The 18,590-nt window shown below is 47.5% G+C and overlaps 2 protein-coding genes across 2 annotated transcripts in view; both read left to right on the top strand.

Annotated features, from left to right (window-relative positions):
- Window positions 1-11,486, top strand: part of LOC139368932 (extracellular sulfatase Sulf-2-like) — a 281,121-nt gene extending 269,635 nt beyond the window's left edge. Inside the window, exons 14-21 of the mRNA XM_071108434.1 lie at window positions 256-352; window positions 1,822-1,916; window positions 3,916-3,975; window positions 4,174-4,343; window positions 4,420-4,562; window positions 8,011-8,134; window positions 8,651-8,684; window positions 11,407-11,486. Of these exons, the coding sequence (XP_070964535.1) occupies window positions 256-352; window positions 1,822-1,916; window positions 3,916-3,975; window positions 4,174-4,343; window positions 4,420-4,562; window positions 8,011-8,134; window positions 8,651-8,684; window positions 11,407-11,455 (772 nt within the window). The 3' untranslated portion in view covers window positions 11,456-11,486. The remainder of the gene's footprint in view (window positions 1-255; window positions 353-1,821; window positions 1,917-3,915; window positions 3,976-4,173; window positions 4,344-4,419; window positions 4,563-8,010; window positions 8,135-8,650; window positions 8,685-11,406) is intronic.
- A 579-nt stretch (window positions 11,487-12,065) lies between these two features.
- LOC139368933 (uncharacterized) lies at window positions 12,066-13,255 on the top strand. The gene has a single exon (XM_071108435.1). It carries the CDS (start codon window positions 12,066-12,068, stop codon window positions 12,933-12,935), a length of 870 nt encoding a protein of 289 aa, XP_070964536.1. The 3' UTR covers window positions 12,936-13,255.
- Window positions 13,256-18,590: the final 5,335 nt, after the last annotated feature.

The following is an 18,590-nucleotide window of genomic DNA, read 5'->3' as shown; positions in this document are numbered from 1 at the left end:
TCCGTGGAATGAGTTTGACTCATGTGATGTAGAGCATTATTGTACAATTTAAACTGCTGTGAAATATATTTTCCATAACTCCATATTTGTATTTTCAGCTGTTTGAAGCTGGTGTACAAAACCAAAAGTAAATAACAAAAACTAAACTTAAAGTTATATATTTCAGCTTTAAAACTGCATGTTTAAATGTGTTGTTAATACTACATTATTGTGTTGTTAGCTGGGCTAAATGCTCACTGTGTATCCTGTCCTCAGATGCTCCATCCTGGCCGATGACACAGTGAAGTGTGACACAGGGATCTATAAGTCTGTGCAGGCCTGGAAGGACCACAAACTCCACATCGACCATGAGGTAGGCCAGTCTTATCAGCCACTCACATAACCCACATCGACCACGAGGCCAGTCTCATCAGCCACTCACATAACCCACTTCGACCACGAGGCAAGTCTCATCAGCCACTCACATAACCCACATCGACCACGAGGCCAGTCTCATCAGCCACTCACATAACCCACATCGACCACGAGGCCAGTCTCATCAGCCACTCACATAACCCACATCGACCACGAGGCCAGTCTTATCAGCCACTCACATAACCCACATCGACCACGAGGCCAGTCTCATCAGCCACTCACATAACCCACATCGACCACGAGGCCAGTCTCATCAGCCACTCACATAACCCACATCGACCACGAGGCCAGTCTCATCAGCCACTCACATAATCCACATCGACCACGAGGCCAGTCTCATCAGCCACTCACATAACCCACATCGACCACGAGGCCAGTCTCATCAGCCACTCACATAACCCACATCGACCACGAGGCCAGTCTCATCAGTCACTCACATAACCCACATCGACCACGAGGCCAGTCTCATCAGCCACTCACATAACCCACATCGACCACGAGGCCAGTCTCATCAGCCACTCACATAACCCACATCGACCACGAGGCCAGTCTCATCAGCCACTCACATAACCCACATCGACCACGAGGCCAGCCTTATCAGCCACTCACATAACCCACATCGACCACGAGGCCAGTCTCATCAGCCACTCACATAACCCACATCGACCACGAGGCCAGTCTCATCAGCCACTCACATAACCCACATCGACCACGAGGTCAGTCTCATCAGCCACTCACATAACCCACATCGACCACGAGGCCAGTCTTATCAGCCACTCACATAACCCACATCGACCACGAGGCCAGTCTCATCAGCCACTCACATAACCCACATCGACCACGAGGCCAGTCTCATCAGCCACTCACACAACCCACATCGACCACGAGGCCAGTCTAATCAGCCACTCACATAACCCACATCGACCACGAGGCCAGTCTCATTAGCCACTCACATAACCCACATCGACCACGAGGCCAGTCTTATCAGCCACTCACATAACCCACATCGACCCCGAGGCCAGTCTCATCAGCCACTCACATCGACCACGAGGCCAGTCTTATCAGCCACTCACATAACCCACATCGACCACGAGGCCAGTCTCATCAGCCACTCACATAACCCACATCGACCACGAGGCCAGTCTCATCAGCCACTCACATAACCCACATCGACCACAAAACAATGATGCTTTATTTCTCAATGCAGTTGATCTTCAGTGGTCACATAATAGCTGCTAATGAAATCATTGATTGTATAATGATGAGTTTGTTGAACGGGTGGTACTGGGACTCGAATCCACCATTTTAGCTCTGCAAGCACCATTCTCTAACAACTCAGCTGTAGAGGACCACATCATTGTGTTGTGACATTTCTCTGTCTAATCTAATGTCCTGCCGATCTCTCAGATTGAGACCCTGCAGACCAAGATCAAGAACCTGAGAGAAGTCAGGGGTCATCTGAAGAAGGCCCGCCCAGAGGAGTGTGACTGTCTCCGCTACATGTAAAGAGGGAACATCTCCTCCCCTCCTCTCCTCTCTACTCTCCTCCTCTCTCCTCTCCTCCCCTCCTCTCCTCTCTCCTCTCCTCCTCTCTCCTCTCTCCTCTCCTCTCCTCCTCTCCTCTCTCCTCTCCTCTCCTCTCTTCTCCTTTCCTTTCCTTTCCTCTCACCTCCTCTCCTCTCCTCTCCTCCTCTCCTCTCCTCTCTTCTCCTTTCCTTTCCTTTCCTTTCCTTTCCTTTCCTTTCCTCTCCTCTCCTTTCCTCTCCTCTCCTCTCCTCTCCTCTCCTCTCCTCCTCTCCTCTCTCCCCTCCTCTCCTCTCTTCTCCTTTCCTTTCCTCTCCTCTCCTCTCCTCTCCTCTCCTCTCCTCTCCTCTCCTCTCCTCTTTCCTCTCCTCTCCTCTCATTTTCTCCTCTCCTCTCCTCTCCTCTCCTTTTCTCCTCTCATCTCCTCTCCTCTCCTCTCCTTTTCTCCTCTCATCTCCTCTCCTCTCCTCTCCTCTCCTTTTCTCCTCTCCTCTCCTCTCCTCTCCTTTTCTCCTCTCCTCTCCTCTCCTTTTCTCCTCTCCTCTCCTCTCCTCTCCTTTTCTCCTCTCCTCTCCTCTCCTTTTCTCCTCTCCTCTCCTCTCCTCTCCTTTTCTCCTCTCCTCTCCTCTCCTCTCCTCCTCTCCTCTCCTCTTCTCCTCTCCTCTCCTCTCCTCTCCTCTCCTCTCCTACTCTCCTCTCCTCTCCTCTCCTCTCCTACTCTCCTCTCCTCTCCTCTCCTCTCCTCTCCTCTCCTCTCCTCTCCTCTCCACTCCTCTCCTCTCCTCTCCTCTCCTCTCCTTTTCTCCTCTCCTCTCCTCTCCTCTCCTTTTCTCCTCTCCTCTCCTCTCCTTTTCTCCTCTCCTCTCCTCTCCTCTCCTTTTCTCCTCTCCTCTCCTCTCCTTTTCTCCTCTCCTCTCCTCTCCTCTCCTTTTCTCCTCTCCTCTCCTCTCCTCTCCTCCTCTCCTCTCCTTTTCTCCTCTCCTCTCCTCTCCTCTCCTCTCCTCTCCTACTCTCCTCTCCTCTCCTCTCCTACTCTCCTCTCCTCTCCTCTCCTCTCCTCTCCTCTCCTCTCCTCTCCTCTCCTCTCCTCTCCACTCCTCTCCTCTCCTCTCCTCTCCACTCCACTCCTCTCCTCTCCTCTCCACTCCTCTCCTCTCCTCTCTTCTCCTCTCCTTTTCTCCTCTCCTCTCCTCTCCTTTTCTCCTCTCCTCTCCTCTCCTCTCCTCTCCTCTCCTTTTCTCCTTTTCTCCTTTTCTCCTTTTCTCCTTTTCTCCTCTCCTCTCCTCTCCTCTCCTCTCCTCTCCTCTCCTCTCCTCACTCCCCCCCTCTCCTCTCCTCTCCTCTCTTCCCCTTCCCTTTCCCCTCCTCTTCTCTCTTCAGCTCTGTTCTCCTCTCTTCCCCTCTCATCCCCTCTTCTCTCTTCCCCTCTCCTCTCTTCTCCTCTCTCACCCTCCCCTCTCCTCTCTTCTCCTCCCCTCTCCTCTCTTCCCCTCTCGTCTCCTCTCCTCCCCTTTCCTCTCTTCCCCTCTCCTCTCCTCTCTTCTCCTCCCCTCTCCTCTCTTCCCCTCTCCTCTCCTCTCTTCTCCTCCCCTCTCCTCTCTTCTCCTCCCCTCTCCTCTCTTTCCCTCTCCTCTCCTCTCTTCCTCTCTCCTCTCCTCCCTTCCCCACTTCTCTCCTATCATCTTCTCACCTCTCCTTCCCTCTCCTTTGCCCTCCTCCCCTCCCCTCTCCCTCCCCTCTTCTCCCCTCCCCTCTGCTCCCTTCTCCTCTCCTCTCATCTCCTCCCCTCTTCTCTCCTCTTCTCAATCCACAGTTTACTTTGCTCAACTGATTTCTTACAAACCCCCACACACTAAACGCCAGCATTACATTACAGTGACTCTACCACTCAAATAGCTTTTCTTCAGACCCCCTGTGGTTCTCCCTGCAGATATTTATCATAAATGCTGTTAATGTGAATATCTGTGTGTGTTTCAGCTACCAGTCTAAGTACAAGAGTAAGCTTAGGCACAAAGGAAGCAGCATTCACCCATTCAGGTAAGGGGTTTGTGTTGTTTATCATGTGTGTCCTTCCTATAAGAAAGAGATGTGAACTCTAGGTGTTCTTATGAACTCTATGTGTAATGATTGTATATCTACAATATACTGTACACACATATGTATGTATGTGTGACTATTTCATTGTGTCACTGTGCAATGTGTGTGTGTGTGTGTGTGTGTGTGTGATGTCATCAGGAAGGGTCAGGATAAGGATAACAAGGCGTGGCTGCTGAAGGACCAGAAGAGGAGGAAGAAGATGAGGAAGCTGCTGAAACGTCTGAGGAACAACGACACCTGTAGCATGCCTGGTCTAACCTGCTTCACCCACGACAACCAGCACTGGCAGACCGCCCCCTTCTGGACAAGTAAGACCCTGTACACACACACGCACACATATACACACGCACACACACTAGCACCGACTATTCTCTCTGTCTGCAGTGGGTCCATTCTGTGCCTGCACCAGTGCCAACAACAACACCTACTGGTGCGTGAGGACCATCAACGAAACTCACAACTTCCTGTTCTGTGAGTTTGCGACTGGCTTCCTGGAGTACTTTGACCTCAACACAGATCCCTACCAGGTCAGTGCTCCTCCTCACCGCTATCACTCACTCCTCTGTAAGATTGTATCTAACAGAGTAATACATTTAGAATATCGTTCTGATTCTAGAATATCGTTCTGATTCTAATTACACAGCATTATTTAAATATTCCCCATGTCATGTTAATGGGGATCTATCATGACTGTTATAGAATGTTGTAGTGTCATGTTAATGGGGTTCTAACATGACTGTTATAGAATGTTGTAGTATCATGTTAATGGGGATCTAACATGACTGTTATATCAAATTCAAATCAAATGTATTTATATAGCCCTTCGTACATCAGCTGATATCTCAAAGTGCTGTACAGAAACCCAGCCTAAAACCCCAAACAGCAAGCAATGCAGGTGTAGAAGCACGGTGGCTAGGAAAAACTCCCTAGAAAGGCCAAAACCTAGGAAGAAACCTAGAGAGGAACCAGGCTATGTGGGGTGGCCAGTCCTCTTCTGGCTGTGCCGGGTGGAGATTATAACAGAACATGGCCAAGATGTTCAAATGTTCAGAAATGACCAGCATGGTCAAATAATAATAAGGCAGAACAGTTGAAACTGGAGCAGCAGCACGGTCAGGTGGACTGGGGACAGCAAGGAGTCATCATGTCAGGTATTCCTGGGGCATGGTCCTAGGGCTCAGGTCCTCCGAGAGAGAGAGAGAGAATTAGAGAGAGCATATGTGGGATGGCCAGTCCTCTTCTGGCTGTGCCGGGTGGAGATTATAACAGAACATGGCCAAGATGTTCAAATGTTCATAAATGACCAGCATGGTCAAATAATAATAAGGCAGAACAGTTGAAACTGGAGCAGCAGCACGGCCAGGTGGACTGGGGACAGCAAGGAGTCATCATGTCAGGTAGTCCTGGGGCATGGTCCTAGGGCTCAGGTCCTCCGAGAGAGAGAAAGAAAGAGAGAAGGAGAGAATTAGAGAGCGCACACTTAGATTCACACAGGACACCGAATAGGACAGGAGAAGTACTCCAGATATAACAAACTGACCCTAGCCCCCCGACACATAAACTACTGCAGCATAAATACTGGAGGCTGAGACAGGAGGGGTCAGGAGACACTGTGGCCCCATCCGAGGACACCCCCGGACAGGGCCAAACAGGAAGGATATAACCCTACCCACTTTGCCAAAGCACAGCCCCCACACCACTAGAGGGATACCTTCAACCACCAACTTACCATCCTGAGACAAGGCTGAGTATAGCCCACAAAGACCTCCGCCACGGCGCCGACCCAGACAGGATGACCACATCAGTGAATCAACCCACTCAGGTGACGCACCCCCTCCAGGGACGGCATGAGAGAGCCCCAGTAAGCCAGTGACTCAGCCCCTGTAATAGGGTTAGAGGCAGAGAATCCCAGTGGAAAGAGGGGAACCGGCCAGGCAGAGACAGCAAGGGCGGTTCGTTGCTCCAGAGCCTTTCCGTTCACCTTCCCACTCCTGGGCCAGACTACACTCAATCATATGACCCACTGAAGAGATGAGTCTTCAGTAGAGACTTAAAGGTTGAGACCGAGTTTGAGTCTCTGACATGGGTAGGCAGACCGTTCCATAAAAATGGAGCTCTATAGGAGAAAGCCCTGCCTCCAGCTGTTTGCTTAGAAATTCTAGGGACAATTAGGAAGCCTGCCTCTTGTGACCGTAGCGTGCGTGTAGGTATGTACGGCAGGACCAAATCAGAGAGATAGGTAGGAGCAAGCCCATGTAATGCTTTGTAGGTTAGCAGTAAAACCTTGAAATCAGCCCTTGCTTTGACAGGAAGCCAGTGTAGAGAGGCTAGCACTGGAGTAATATGATCCAATTTGTTGGTTCTAGTCAGGATTCTAGCAGCCGTATTTAGCACTAACTGAAGTTTATTTAGTGCTTTATCCGGGTAGCCGGAAAGTAGAGCATTGCAGTAGTCTAACCTAGAAGTGACAAAAGCATGGATTCATTTTTCTGCATCATTTTTGGACAGAAAGTTTCTGATTTTTGCAATGTTACGTAGATGGAAAAAAGCTCTCCTTGAAATGGTCTTGATATGTTCTTCAAAAGAGAGATCAGGGTCCAGAGTAACGCCGAGGTCCTTCACAGTTTTATTTGAGACGACTGTACAACCATTAAGATTAATTGTCAGATTCAACAGAAGATCTCTTTGTTTCTTGGGACCTAGAACAAGCATCTCTGTTTTGTCCGAGTTTAAAAGTAGAAAGTTTGCAGCCATCCACTTCCTTATGTCTGAAACGCATGCTTCTAGCAAGAGCAATTTTGGGGCTTCACCATGTTTCATTGAAATGTACAGCTGTGTGTCCTCCGCATAGCAGTGAAAGTTAACATTATGTTTTCGAATAACATCCCCAAGAGGTAAAATATATAGTGAAAACAATAGTGGTCCTAAAACGGAACCTTGAGGAACACCGAAATTTACAGTTGATTTGTCAGAGGACAAACCATTCACAGAGACAAACTGATATCTTTCCGACAGATAAGATCTAAACCAGGCCAGAACTTGTCCGTGTAGACCAATTTGGGTTTCCAATCTCTCCAAAAGATGTGGTGATCGATGGTATCAAAAGCAGCACTAAGGTCTAGGAGCACGAGGACAGATGCAGAGCCTCAGTCCGATGCCATTAAAATGTCATTTACCACCTTCACAAGTGCCGTCTCAGTGCTATGATGGGGTCTAAAACCAGACTGAAGCATTTCGTATACATTGTTTGTCTTCAGGGAGGCAGTGAGTTGTTGCGCAACAGTCTTTTCTAAAATTTTTGAGAGGAATGGAAGATTCGATATAGGCCGATAGTTTTTTATATTTTCTGGGTCAAGGTTTGGCTTTTTCAAGAGAGGCTTTATTACTGCCACTTTTAGTGAGTTTGGTACACATCCGGTGGATAGAGAGCCGTTTATTATGTTCAACATAGGAGGGCCAAGCACAGGAAGCAGCTCTTTCAGTTATATAATGTTGTAGTGTCATGTTAATGGGGTTCTAACATGACTGTTATAGAATGTCGTAGTGTCATGTTAATGGGGTTCTAACATGACTGTTATAGAATGTTGTCGTATCATGTTAATGGGGTTCTAACATGACTGTTACAGAATGTCGTAGTGTCATGTTAATGGGGTTCTAACATGACTGTTACAGAATGTTGTAGTGTCATGTTAATGGGGTTCTAACATGACTGTTACAGAATGCCGTAGTGTCATGTTAATGCATCGTAATGCAGAAATAAGTGGGGCCAGGTTAGGGGAAAAGGATGAAACGTCCCAACTCTGTAGACACGGCTCTGGTTCCTGACATTATCTAGCCTGTAGCCCTGTCTTCAAGATGGCACACTGAAAACAATCTGTTGTATAACAGCTGGAGATGCTCTTATGAATTCATTTTCAAATATGTATGAAGACCAGCATCATTCTTCTCTCTCTGTATCTCTGTCTGTCTGTGCAGCTGATGAATGCTGTGAACACACTGGACCGAACGGTCCTAAACCAGCTCCACGTTCAACTCATGGAGCTCCGCAGCTGCAAGGGTCACAAGCAGTGCAACCCCCGTACCCGCAACCTGGAGCTGGGTGAGTTCCTCTAACACACACACACACACACACACACATACGCGCGCACACACACACACACACACGCACACACGCACACACAAACAATATCTCAGGTTGTTGTGGGTTGTCACTACAGAAGAATGATCTCTGTTTTCTATCTTCATCACCATCATCCTCTTCGCCAAACCCAAGTCCTGCCTTGCTTTGTGTTCTTGTTTTCACCATGCAATACCTCTCATGTATCAATTCTAGTACCGCATCTTAAACGACTACAACCACTCACTCTGGAAGGAACTCTGTTCCTTTTAATGAAGGCCAATTCAGTTGAAAGTCGTTTTCTGCTGTTTTTTGTTGTTGTTTCTTTAACACTATTTGAATTTCAGACACCATTTTGATTTTTTAAAACAACTGCTCTTTCTAACCCGCCCCTCTCAACACAGAGTCACACCTACATGGCTTAACGAGGTCTCTATGCCTTAATTGATAGGAATCTGTTCCTATGTTCTCTAACCACTGCTATTGTCTCTTCTTCAGGAGGTAAAGAGCGAAGCAGCTATGATGAATACAGGTATCTTTACTCATCGACATAAACACCACTCTGCACTTAACTATTTATTAGGTATTAGCACTAAACTCAGCAAAAAAAAGAAACCTCACACTGTCAACTGCGTTTATTTTCAGCAAACTTAACGTGTAAATATTTGTATGAACATAAGATTCAACAACTGTGGCATGAACTGAACAAGTCCCACAGACATGTGACTAACAGAAATTGAATAATGTGTCCCTGAACAAAGCGGGGGTCAAAATCAAAAGTAACAGTCAGTATCTGTTGTGGCCACCAGCTGCATTAAGTACTGCAGTGCATCTCCTTCTCATGGACTGCACCAGATTTGCCCGTTCTTGCTGTGAGATGTTACCCCACTATTCCACCAAGGCACCTGTAAGATCTTAGACATTTCTGGGGGGGGAGTGGCCCTAGCCCTCACCCTCCGATCCAACAGGTCCCAGGCGTGCTCAATGGGATTGAGATCCGGGCTCTTCACTGGCCATGGCAGAACACTGACATTCCTGTCTGGCAGGAAATCACACACAGAACGAGCAGTATGGCTGGTGGCATTGTCATGGTGGAGGGTCATGTCAGCATTGAGATCGCCTGCAATGACAACAAGCTCAGTCCGATGATGCTGTGACACACCGCCCCAGACCATGACGGACCCTCCACTCCAAATCAATCCCGCTCCAGAGTACAAGCCTCGGTGTAAAGCTCATTCCCTCGACAATAAACGCAAATCTGACCATCACCCCTGGTGAGACAAAACCGCGACTCGTCAGTGAAGAGCACTTTTTACCAGTCCTCTCTGCTCCAGCGACGGTGGGTTTGTGCCTATAGGCGACGTTGTTGCTGGTGATCTCTGGTGAGGACCTGCCTTACAACAGGCCTACAAGCCCTCAGTCCAGCCTCTCTCAGCCTATTGCAGACAGTCTGAGCACTGATGGAGGGATTGTGTGTTCCTGGTGTAACTCGGCAGTTGATGTTTCCATCCTGTACCTGTCCCGCAGGTGTAATGTTTGGATGTACCGATCCTGTGCAGGTGTTGTTACACGTGGTCTGCCATTGCGAGGACGATCAGCTGTCTGTCCTGTCTCACAGTACGGACATTGCAATTTATTTCCCTGGCCACATCTGCAGTCCTCATGCCTCATTGCAGCGTGCCTAAGGCATGTTCACGCAGATAAGCAGGGACCCTGGGCATCTTTCTTTTGGAGTGTTTCAGTGTCAGTAGAAAGGCCTCTTTAGTGTCCTAAGTTGTCATAACTGTGACCTTAATTGCATACCGTCTGTAAGCTGTTAGTGTCTTAAAACGATCGTTCCATAGGTGCATGTTCATTAATTGTTTATGGGTCATTGAACAAGCATGGGAAACAGTGTTTAATCCCTTTACAATGAAGATCTGTGAAGTTATTTGGATTTTTACTAATTATCTTTGAAAGACAGGGGCCTGAAAAAGGTCTGTTTCTTTTTTTGCTGAGTTTAAATAAAATGAATATAAACATTCTTAAAAGATAGTTGACTATCTACTTGGCCTAGAATACGTTGACAGAATACACAACACTTAGAAAGTACATAGAGATTGTGTATATGGGGCGACGTGTGGGGCGACGTGTGGGGCGACGTGTGGGGCGAAGTGTGGACGTCACAGGAGGTTGGTGGCTCCTTTTTTGGGGAGCACGGGCTCGTGGTAATGGCTGGAGCGGCATCAGTGGACTGTTATAAAACACACAGGTTTTCTATGTGTCTGATACCATTCCATTTGCTCCGTTCCGGACATTATTATGAGCCCTCCTTCCTTCAGCAGCCTCCTGTGCTGGAGGTGCGATTGAGAGTGTGTTTTTTGGTGTTCCCTTTCTCTCCTCTCTTTCTCTCTCTCTCTCTCTCTCTTTCTTTCTTTCTTTCTTTCTCTCTTGTTTTTCCTTTGCATCTTTGCATGACTTCTGGTTTGGGGGATTTGCACTGAGCACTTTTCTAACCCTGGGGAGTACTCAGTGTATGCTTCACTCTCTACACTCCTTCTAACTGAGGTTGGGAGAAGGTTGAGGGCTTATATTCTTCTGCTTGAACGGGCTGAATAACAGTCTATCTTATTGCTGCTTGTGCATCAGGCAGTTTCAACGCAGAAAGTGGCCAAAAGTGAAGATGCCCACCTCCAAATCACTGTGAGTCTGGAACTTCACGATGCCAACAAACAGTCACCTCTAACAGTCAACTCTAACTCACGATGCCACCAAAACAGTCACCTCTAACAGTCACCTCTAACAGTCACCTCTAACAGTCAACTCTAACTCACGATGCCACCAAAACAGTCACCTCTAACAGTCACCTCTAACAGTCACCTCTAACAGTCACCTCTAACAGTCTCCTCTAACAGTCTCCTCTAACAGTCTCCTCTAACAGTCTCCTCTAACAGTCTCCTCTAACAGTCTCCTCTAACAGTCACCTCTAACAGTCACCTCTAACAGTCACCTCTAACAGTCACCTCTAACTTGTTTTTTCTTCCTCTCTTTCGTTCCTCTTTCATTTTGTTAGTTTTTTCAACTCTGGGTTTTTCCAGGCTTGCCTGCTGCTCTCTGCTAGTTCTACTTAATAACCATGACTGTCTCACTCTCCTGTCTGTCTCACTCTCCTGTCTGTCTCACTCTCCTGTCTGTCGCTATGAATGGATGTAATTCTAACCTGCAAGGTTTAGGCAGCTCACATCTCATACTGTCCTGTTGCTTGTCACCTGTAGAGGGCGTCATCCACCCCCACCGCCCAGCACATCTGCCTTAGTCATCTAATCATCTCTACCTGTAGAGGGCGCCATCCACCACCCAGCACATCTGCCTTAGTCATCTAATCATCTCTACCTGTAGAGGGCGCCATCCACCGCCCAGCACATCTGCCTTAGTCATCTAATCATCTCTACCTGTAGAGGGCGCCATCCACCCCCACCGCCCAGCACATCTGCCTTAGTCATCTAATCATCTCTACCTGTAGAGGGCGCCATCCACCACCCAGCACATCTGCCTTAGTCATCTAATCATCTCTACCTGTAGAGGGCGCCATCCACCGCCCAGCACATCTGCCTTAGTCATCTAATCATCTCTACCTGTAGAAGGCGCCATCCACCCCCACCGCCCAGCACATCTGCCTTAGTCATCTAATCATCTCTACCTGTAGAGGGCGCCATCCACCGCCCAGAACATCTGCCTTGGTCATCTGATCATCTCTACCTGTAGAGGGCGCCATCCACCCCCACCGCCCAGCGCATCTGCCTTGGTTGACTCTCACTGTTCATAAGACTGCAGTGCCTCACAATGTCTCTCACTCTTTCTGATACTCTGCTGTCCATGTGTCTTGTCTGTTTCTCCATGTAGCTGCCTCATAAACTAGTGTGAATGTCAGAGAATGAACCCATTCAAGCGTTCATATAGAATAGAATACTACTCTGTCCTGGGACCAGTTTACTGGGAGCAGTGTTCACGTGGTGATGATGAGGAGAGTACAGACACAACGGGAGACAGAGGTTTGCTGTGGATGACACTGTTTTGTCTGTGTGATCTTGTCTCATCAGAGGACAGATTTGGGAAGGCTGGGAGGGATAGGGTCCAGGAGGCGACAGTGGCCCCGTCAGAAGCACCCAGTGCAGGAGGAACGGGAATGGACTGGTCAGAACTTGAACCCTTGTACAGACTTGACAAGCATGCGTATGATCTCAAACTCAACTTCAACGTCAGTCTGGAGGACTGGGACAACTTTGACTGGACCGTGGACAGGATGTTCACGATGCTAGGCAACTTCAACCACCAGCCGAACGGGCGCCGCAGCAACTTGATTCCTGGGGAGGGTAGAGGAGGAAGAGACCACGCCCTGGTGTCCTCAACGGACCAATCAGCCTCAGCCATCTACCTGACCACCCTGGCCACTCCAGCTCTCCTGCTGAGAGAGGCTGCGGCCGAGGTCCTGAGGGAGGCGTTGGGGCTGAATGGAGGGGAGCACCGCTCTTCCTCTTCCTCCTCCTCCTCCTCCTCTTCCTGTCCTCCAGTCCCAGCTGAGGAGGGCCGCTCAGACTGGGACCACTCCCCACCTCTCCTCAACCAGTTAGGGGAGGAGGGCCCGCCTAGACTGCATGACGAGGATGAGGAGGGCAGGGATAGGGGTGATGAAGAGGAGGAGGAAGAGTTGTTTAGGAGACGGTCAGCCCGGTGGAGGCTGAACCATGCTCACTGTCAGTGCAGTGACTTTGTTCAGGAAGCTGAGAACGGGTTGCCTGTATGACTGCCTGTAAGACCCCTCTCTCACTCTGTCTCCCCTCCTCACCTGAGATTTTAGAGAGACTGAATCAGCACAATGTCACCTCTGGCCTGTCCCCCACCCAGACCCGCTTAACTTCTCCTCCTCCTCAGGCCACAGCAACACTTCCTGGCTGATATGGGGACGAGCCTGTCCCTTTAATCAAGACCGCAGTCCTCCAGTTCCCCAACCATATCCCAGGCCAGCAACTGCTGGCCCCTTCCTGTAATACATCAACGGACTTCACCAGGAGATTCTTTATGAGCGAACACAGCAGCAGCAGCCCATGATTCTTTATGAACGAACACAGCAGCAGCAGCCCATGATTCTTTATGAGCGAACACAGCAGCAGCAGCCCATGATTCTTTATGAACGAACACAGCAGCAGCAGCCCATGATTCTTTATGAGCTAAAACAGCAGCAGCAGCACATGATTCTTTATGAACGAACACAGCAGCAGCAGCCCATGATTCTTTATGAACGAACACAGCAGCAGCAGCCCATGATTCTTTATGAGCTAAAACAGCAGCAGCAGCACATGATTCTTTATGAACGAACACAGCAGCAGCAGCACATGATTCTTTATGAACGAACACAGCAGCAGCAGCCCATGATTCTTTATGAGCGAACACAGCAGCAGCAGCCCATGATTCTTTATGAACGAACACAGCAGCAGCAGCCCATGATTCTTTATGAGCTAAAACAGCAGCAGCAGCAGCACATGATTCTTTATGAACGAACACAGCAGCAGCAGCCCATGATTCTTTATGAACGAACACAGCAGCAGCAGCCCATGATTCTTTATGAGCTAAAACAGCAGCAGCAGCACATGATTCTTTATGAACGAACACAGCAGCAGCAGCCCATGATTCTTTATGAGCGAACACAGCAGCAGCAGCACATGATTCTTTATGAACGAACACAGCAGCAGCAGCACATGATTCTTTATGAGCGAACACAGCAGAAGCAGCCCATGATTCTTTATGAACGAACACAGCAGCAGCAGCACATGATTCTTTATGAACGAACACAGCAGCAGCAGCACATGATTCTTTATGAACGAACACAGCAGCAGCAGCCCATGATTCTTTATGAGCGAACACAGCAGCAGCAGCCCATGATTCTTTATGAACGAACACAGCAGCAGCAGCCCATGATTCTTTATGAGCTAAAACAGCAGCAGCAGCAGCACATGATTCTTTATGAACGAACACAGCAGCAGCAGCACATGATTCTTTATGAACGAACACAGCAGCAGCAGCCCATGATTCTTTATGAGCGAACACAGCAGCAGCAGCACATGATTCTTTATGAACGAACACAGCAGCAGCAGCACATGATTCTTTATGAACGAACACAGCAGAAGCAGCCCATGATTCTTTATGAACGAACACAGCAGAAGCAGCCCATGATTCTTTATGAGCGAACACAGCAGCAGCAGCACATGATTCTTTATGAGCGAACACAGCAGAAGCAGCCCATGATTCTTTATGAACGAACACAGCAGAAGCAGCCCATGATTCTTTATGAACGAACACAGCAGAAGCAGCACATGATTCTTTATGAGCGAACACAGCAGCAGCAGCACATGATTCTTTATGAGCGAACACAGCAGAAGCAGCCCATGATTCTTTATGAGCGAACACAGCAGAAGCAGCCCATGATTCTTTATGAACGAACACAGCAGAAGCAGCCCATGATTCTTTATGAGCGAACACAGCAGAAGCAGCCCATGATTCTTTATGAACGAACACAGCAGCAGCAGCACATGATTCTTTATGAGCGAACACAGCAGAAGCAGCACATGATTCTTTATGAACGAACACAGCAGAAGCAGCCCATGATTCTTTATGAACGAACACAGCAGCAGCAGCACATGATTCTTTATGAACGAACACAGCAGAAGCAGCCCATGATTCTTTATGAACGAACACAGCAGCAGCAGCACATGATTCTTTATGAGCGAACACAGCAGAAGCAGCACATGATTCTTTATGAACGAACACAGCAGAAGCAGCCCATGATTCTTTATGAACGAACACAGCAGCAGCAGCACATGATTCTTTATGAGCGAACACAGCAGAAGCAGCACATGATTCTTTATGAACGAACACAGCAGAAGCAGCCCATGATTCTTTATGAACGAACACAGCAGAAGCAGCCCATGATTCTTTATGAGCGAACACAGCAGAAGCAGCCCATGATTCTTTATGAGCGAACACAGCAGAAGCAGCCCATGATTCTTTATGAACGAACACAGCAGCAGCAGCCCATGATTCTTTATGAGCGAACACAGCAGAAGCAGCACATGATTCTTTATGAGCGAACACAGCAGAAGCAGCACATGATTCTTTATGAACGAACACAGCAGCAGCAGCCCATGATTCTTTATGAGCGAACACAGCAGAAGCAGCACATGATTCTTTATGAGCGAACACAGCAGAAGCAGCACATGATTCTTTATGAACGAACACAGCAGAAGCAGCACATGATTCTTTATGAACGAACACAGCAGAAGCAGCCCATGATTCTTTATGAGCGAACACAGCAGAAGCAGCCCATGATTCTTTATGAACGAACACAGCAGAAGCAGCCCATGATTCTTTATGAGCGAACACAGCAGCAGCAGCACATGATTCTTTATGAACGAACACAGCAGCAGCAGCACATGATTCTTTATGAACGAACACAGCAGAAGCAGCCCATGATTCTTTATGAACGAACACAGCAGAAGCAGCCCATGATTCTTTATGAACGAACACAGCAGCAGCAGCAGCACATGATTCTTTATGAACGAACACAGCAGCAGCAGCACATGATTCTTTATGAACGAACACAGCAGAAGCAGCACATGATTCTTTATGAGCGAACACAGCAGCAGCAGCACATGATTCTTTATGAACGAACACAGCAGAAGCAGCCCATGATTCTTTATGAACGAACACAGCAGAAGCAGCACATGATTCTTTATGAGCGAACACAGCAGAAGCAGCACATGATTCTTTATGAACGAACACAGCAGAAGCAGCCCATGATTCTTTATGAACGAACACAGCAGCAGCAGCCCATGATTCTTTATGAACGAACACAGCAGAAGCAGCCCATGATTCTTTATGAACGAACACAGCAGAAGCAGCACATGATTCTTTATGAACACAGCGAACACAGCAGAACACAGCAGCACATGATTCTTTATGAGCGAACACAGCAGAAGCAGCCCATGATTCTTTATGATTCTTTATGAGCGAACACAGCAGAAGCAGCACATGATTCACAGCAGCAGAACACAGCAGCAGCAGCACATGATTCTTTATGAGCGAACACAGCAGAAGCAGCACAGCTTTATGAACGAACACAGCAGAAGCAGCCCAGCAGCAGAAGCAGCCCATGATTCTTTATGATTCTTTATGAGCGAACACAGCAGAAGCAGCCCATGATTCTTTATGAACGAACACAGCAGCAGCAGCCCATGATTCTTTATGAGCGAACACAGCAGAAGCAGCACATGATTCTTTATGAGCGAACACAGCAGAAGCAGCACATGATTCTTTATGAACGAACACAGCAGCAGCAGCCCATGATTCAGAACACAGCAGAAGCAGCACATGATTCTTTATGAACGAACACAGCAGAAGCAGCACATGATTCTTTATGAACGAACACAGCGAACACAGCAGCAGAAGCAGCCCATGATTCTTTATGAACGAACACAGCAGAAGCAGCCCATTCAGAACACAGCAGCAGCAGCACATGATTCTTTATGAACGAACACAGCAGCAGCAGCACATGATTCTTTATGAACGAACACAGCAGAAGCAGCCCATGATTCTTTATGAACGAACACAGCAGAAGCAGCCCATGATTCTTTATGAACGAACACAGCAGCAGCAGCAGCACATGATTCTTTATGAACGAACACAGCAGCAGCAGCACATGATTCAGCAGCAGCAGCACATGATTCTTTTGAGCGAACACAGCAGCAGCAGCACATGATTCTTTATGAACGAACACAGCAGAAGCAGCCCATGATTCTTTATGAACGAACACAGCAGAAGCAGCACATGATTCTTTATGAGCGAACACAGCAGAAGCAGCACATGATTCTTTATGAACGAACACAGCAGAAGCAGCCCATGATTCTTTATGAACGAACACAGCAGCAGCAGCCCATGATTCGAACACAGCAGAAGCAGCACATGATTCTTTATGAGCGAACACAGCAGAAGCAGCACAGCATGAGCGAACACAGCAGAAGCAGCACAGCAGCACATGATTCTTTATGAACGAACACAGCAGCAGCAGCCCATGATTCTTTATGAGCGAACACAGCAGAAGAGCGAACACAGCAGCAGCACATGATTCTTTATGAACGAACACAGCAGAAGCAGCACATGATTCTTTATGAGCGAACACAGCAGCAGCAGCCCATGATTCTTTATGAGCGAACACAGCAGAAGCAGCACATGATTCTTTATGAGCGAACACAGCAGAAGCAGCACATGATTCTTTATGAACGAACACAGCAGCAGCAGCACATGATTCTTTATGAGCGAACACAGCAGAAGCAGCACATGATTCTTTATGAACGAACACAGCAGAAGCAGCACATGATTCTTTATGAACGAACACAGCAGAAGCAGCCCATGATTCTTTATGAACGAACACAGCAGAAGCAGCACATGATTCTTTTCCTATGGCAGGATGTTACTTGCTTTGTTTTTTGTTTTTGGGGAGCTTTGGGAATATGAGAGGAAAATAAACTTGATTGATTTTTGATATTCATTGGATTCTTTGAAAAAAGATTGTGTATTCTATATGTGTATTTGACTTTGTTTGTTTTTACTAATGGGTGTATGAATTGGTGCTGGTTCCACCCCCCTGTGCTGATTACGTGTATGTGGCACATTGATTAAGGCTTTTTTTAACCAATGTGTTACTAATTCATTTTTGAAAACACTTAATTCCACAAAATGCAGATGATCAATTATGAGGTTCAGTGATACACACACACACACACACACACCTCACACACTTTGAATTAGAGTGCTGTGGAACTTGCCTTTGAGTTTGGCGTCAAACCGACACGAGGAGGTCGTGGTTAGGGTTGGAGTGCAGGTAGGAACTGGGACTAAGTGTCATCTAAGTGCCGTATATTTTCAGTGTTGCAGCTTATTTTAGTTCTACTATGTTTGTAATGAAAAACAAGAGACTTGATATTTATGTGAATCAAAGCATTCCCTTTTGTTGTGTTCTTATTTTCATTTCAAAATGACTGAGTTCTGGACGTTGAACAGAATAAGAGTTTTTACTGAAAATATCTCTACCGCTACAACTTGGTAGCTGTGGCATTAACCGTTTTGAGAGAGTCCAATCAGAAAACATGCAATCGAAGGCACTTATCTGATGTGAACCCACTGAGACGTATAGAGGTCACAACATTGTAGCTGTCCCATTATGGTGTCTGTGACAGTATGGGCAGCACCACTGAAGCCATTTCCATTTTAAAATAGTCCCTTTTCTTCTTCTTTAGATAAAAAAAAAGTGTAAACTAATATAGGTGTCTTATCACCTCCTGCAGTGCTGGAGTCCTGAACCAAATTTAGTGTCATTCATTTATTGTAGCCACTAGATGGCAGTCAC

Source organism: Oncorhynchus clarkii, chromosome 16 (assembly GCF_045791955.1).
Source record: "Oncorhynchus clarkii lewisi isolate Uvic-CL-2024 chromosome 16, UVic_Ocla_1.0, whole genome shotgun sequence".
Taxonomy (NCBI): Eukaryota; Metazoa; Chordata; class Actinopteri; order Salmoniformes; family Salmonidae; genus Oncorhynchus; species Oncorhynchus clarkii.
Note: the sequence above shows the minus strand (reverse complement) of the source record. Positions and strands in the feature narration are given on the sequence as shown.